The sequence below is a fragment of the Cariama cristata genome, unplaced genomic scaffold, assembly GCF_000690535.1.
Source record: "Cariama cristata isolate BGI_N322 unplaced genomic scaffold, ASM69053v1 scaffold33466, whole genome shotgun sequence".
Taxonomy (NCBI): domain Eukaryota; kingdom Metazoa; phylum Chordata; class Aves; order Cariamiformes; family Cariamidae; genus Cariama; species Cariama cristata.
In genome coordinates this window covers 4,499-8,556 of record NW_009624369.1, presented here as the reverse complement: position 1 = coordinate 8,556, position 4,058 = coordinate 4,499, and the positions used below count along the sequence as shown (strand labels likewise).

General features: G+C 57.5%; 1 protein-coding gene across 1 annotated transcript in view; it reads right to left on the bottom strand.

Annotated features, from left to right (window-relative positions):
* Positions 1-3,740, bottom strand: part of FAM20A (family with sequence similarity 20, member A) — a gene marked incomplete at its 5' end in the record, with an annotated part of 9,014 nt that extends 5,274 nt beyond the window's left edge. The window contains 4 exons of the mRNA XM_009703158.1: positions 1,277-1,369; positions 2,552-2,630; positions 3,076-3,126; positions 3,556-3,740. Coding sequence (XP_009701460.1) covers positions 1,277-1,369; positions 2,552-2,630; positions 3,076-3,126; positions 3,556-3,740 — 408 coding nt within the window. The remainder of the gene's footprint in view (positions 1-1,276; positions 1,370-2,551; positions 2,631-3,075; positions 3,127-3,555) is intronic.
* Positions 3,741-4,058: the final 318 nt, after the last annotated feature.

The window sequence follows — 4,058 nt, the reverse complement described above, 5'->3', positions numbered from 1 at the left end:
CTAGCTGGTTTCTCCCATCCCCTCGCATACAAGTGGGGTCCTTCAGGGACCAGAACAGCACTTCGGGCCCTTCTACGATGTTGGGTTTGACACGGAGCGAAGATGTGTTGAACCTGGTACAACACGGCCGAGACGGCGGGAGGCAAGGAGGCATCACCCCACTCAGAGGCACAGATGCCCAGCTGATTCATCTAAAATTTTCTTAAAAAAATCAGGGCCTGGGGCGGAAAGGCATTCATGTCAGCGAGTGGAAAGCCGCTGTTGATTGCTGAGTCAGTAACGTGGGGTGAACGGGCTAATGCTGTGCTTTGCTCCTTTGGTAATGCTCTCTGCTTCTGAGAATTGAGCACAAAACAGGATTTAGCCTGTTACTTATTGAGCAATGTTTAAAGGAAAAAAAAAATATTTGCTTTCATATAGCATCTTTCAGCTCTTAAAACCACAAAGCACTTCAGAAAAGCAGTCCAGCCTCATTTTTCTGGTGGTGGAGCTGGGAAGCAGAGAAGCAAGCTGATGGTAGCTGAGTGAAGCAGAGTCACTGCAGTGATGTAGGGGCAGAGCTGGAAAGGGAATTCAGCTCGCTTCATTCCCTCGCTCAGAGTTTGAGCTACAGGACCTACAGCCTCGTCCTGCTTACCCTAGGAGTTGGGCGTGGGAACTGGAGAACCCCATCCACCATCATCATCAGGGATCACTTTCCCTTGATGTTCAGTACTCATCCCATTGAGGGGAAGAAGGCTGCTGCCCTCCTCTTCTAATAAGGGTATTTTTGATTTTATTAAAACCAAAGCCTGCTGGGAAGAGGTGCCAGGTTAATTGCTCATTAGCTGAAGGCTTGAAACTGCATCACTGCAGTTCATCTCAATCCAAAACACGCCTTGATTGCTGATTGAGCGTGTGACTCCCTCAGCGGGAGGGGATCCAGGCTGCGCCCAGAGCTCATCTTTGCACTTTGGTGCATGGGAGGGACCACGTGCGTGTGGCCGTGTGACGGCCGGGCGAATACCTGTCCCCTTCGCAACCTGGGCGTCATCTGCCAGCCTGTTCTTCTGCAGCGGCCGAGGCAAAGCTGGCTCCTGGGCTTCAGATGAGAGCCAGAGCCACCCCATCCCCAAATAACACATCAGCTCCCCAAAGGGTACTGCGAAGCAATCGCTTATCTGAGTCTGAGGAGCTCCGCAGGGCTCAGCACGGCTTTTCTCGTGCCAAAGCTCTCCATGGGCAGAGGACCGGGTGCTGGCAGCTGGAGGGGACAGGCGCCGTGGCAGGTCCCTACCTGTCCAGGTGGAAGGCGGCGATCTCCGCGTTGTGCCGCTGGAAGTCAACGAAGTAGAAAAAGTCCTCGGGAGTCTCTTCCTCGCGTTTCTGCCTGGAAGAGAGCAAGGGGTTACCCTAACCAGGCGCAGCGGTGCGGGCAGCCTGGACACAAAGTGGTGGCACAGGGACAGCCCGTGTGCTCGGGGACAGCCGAGCTGTGGCCACGCTGGTGCCAGGGCCACCGGGCAGAGCTGCAGTGCCTGGTGCCCAAACCAGGATCCAAAGCGCCTGGTGCTGAGCCGGAGCCATTGCCCGCTGTGCCGGGGAGCGGCACTTGTGCCCTGTCTCGGTGCCAGGTGGGCGAGGGAGGCAGAAGGCCTGACTATGGGCTTTAAAACCATTTATGCCAGAGTTTAGACCCACTTAGGACAGCGTTTCAGGTGGGTACAACGTCAGGGGATGCTGGAGGCCATGCTGCACTTCTCACATTGGGAGGCAGAGGACAGCTCAGGTTTGGTGCTCTCATGTCCCTGAGATGGGAACACCAGCGCATTTCATGTCATTTTCTGGCTGTCACACAGTGCCCCGATAGGCACCGCGTGTGAATTTGCATGCTCGGCCTCCCAAGCAGCCGTGTGTCACAGGAAAGCCCACAGGCATTGCTGAGCCCTCCTGGCTCCCTCGGGGACCTGCCGGACACCGGGCAGAGGGGGATGGAAACCCAGGGGAGAGGAGCTGGCTGCTTTCTGGATGAGCAAACCATCACAGTCGCTGTGCTGCCAGCTGCCCTGCCTGTGCACAGAAAATAGTGAGGGGGAATAGATGTGAAGAACCCCAAGGGGCTGCAAATAAGTACAGGAGCAATTTAAAACTCCTGTTTGAGGGGACCAGGACTGATGGCTATTTCTTGGAAATAGTCTGGGGAATCCAAGGAGAAACAAGGTAAAACACAAAGTCAGCTGGGGAAGAGGAAGAAATGGGCAGTCCCTAACGGCAAAGCTCTTGGAAGAATGAGTGTCCCAAGGTCCTTCGCCGTCTGGCATCTATGAACCAAGAAATTTCCAATGTCAATAAGCAGTGTGGGAACATCAGTGTTTATCTGCGCGTGTCTCTGGGATGGTGTGAACAGCTGATAACAATTAAACCTTTTTAGCTATCAAGGTAGCTGAGTGCAGGAGAGGAAAGATGCGGCTGCGGTGGGGCTGGCCTTGCCAAGGATGCTCGCACCCCTCGCCGCAGGGCTCCCTGGTTCATGGCCACGCGGGGCGGCGGGGGCTCTGCTGGCGAACCTTACCTCATGGGCTTGAACATGGCTTTCCCAAAATCCTGGAACCTGAGGACCAACTTCAGGTGCACGCCGCTGGGCTTCACGACTTGGGGAGGAAACGGGACGTTAGCCACCTCGAAGGCCTCCCCGGCACACGGTGAAGCACCGGTTACGCACTCTGGCGCGATTCAGCTTTCCACCCCGGTGAGCACATCCCGGCTGCTCCCCTCTGCTTCTGCAGTTATTTTCCCTCTCTCCCTCTCCCCCGTGCCATGGAGGAGATTCCCCTCCAGCACTTCTCCCGACAGCCATTTTTTACATCCTCTTGTGGACCCTTTCCTCCCCCAGTAGAAACCAGTGGCATACTGGTGTCCTGGCACCCACATCCCAGCCTCTGCTGGAGCGGTGGGGTTTAACTGGGGGGAGCAGAGCCTGGCATTGCCTGGCTTTACGTTTCCCTTGCTGAGGTTAGGATGGAGGAGTTGGGGACTGGGGTCAGCTGAAGCGATGGTGTGCGAGGGGAGGGCAGGGACGCGAAGCATCGCACTCACTCTGGCTGCAGTCGCAGGCTCCCAGCAGCGCTTTCTCGTCCTGGCTGTAGTCTGCAAGGGCAGGAGGAGCGGTGAGACCCCCGCCGGGCTCAGTCTCTTGCTGCTGGCCCCCCTCCCAGCACTAGGCATGCAGGGGACCACTGCCTGCCTGTCCCTGCCTGCCCGTGGTCCATGGTGAGGGGTGCAGTCCCCCTGGGGGGGCTGAGGCAGGCTGTCGGGATTGAACCGCCGTGCAATGGGTCCCTGGCATGGCTGGCACCAAAAAATGCTGCATTAAGGGCCACAGCCCGGTCCTTCCTCCCGTCCCAAGGTAAGGGCATGGCGAATGCAGAGCACAACACCTGTGGGGAAGCCGGCACAGGGCTTGGGGCTTCTTCCAGCGAGTGACAGCTCCTGCCTTGTTTGCAAAAGGGACCTGACCAAAAGGACAGCCCCATGCAGCTCCCACCAGCCCCATCCCCACGGCAGGAGGGTGCTTACCGGCACTGATAGTGGTGAAGTCTTGCATGTCCCGGAGGAGCCTGTTGACGGCAGGGCTGGAGCGTGGGTAGAGCCCATCCCGGCTGATGCCCAGGTGGAACTGGAGCCAGCTGGCCTCCGGCCGGAGCGGCACCAGCACCACCGGCGAGGTTAGGTTGAGCTCCTCCCTGTAAAGCTTGTGTCTCCTGGAAGAGAGGGGTTATGGGGTGATGAGGATGAGCTACAGGATGGAAACCTGTGATCTGAGCCCAGAGGCTGTTGGGGAGTGGAGAGGGTGCTGGGGAGCAGAGGTGGGGGGCACAGGGTGGATAAGGAACGTGGGCACTGTCCGAGGGGAAACTGAGGCAGGGAGCGATGACTGAGATGGTCAAAGGTCTCTCAAATTCTGCCGCCTTCTTGCCCCTGCAAAAAGCCCTGAGAAAGCAGCCACAAGGGCGAACACAAGGGACTCTGTTGTCTTCTCCTCACCGCATCAGGACCAGGAGGGGTGTCAGGGCATGGCT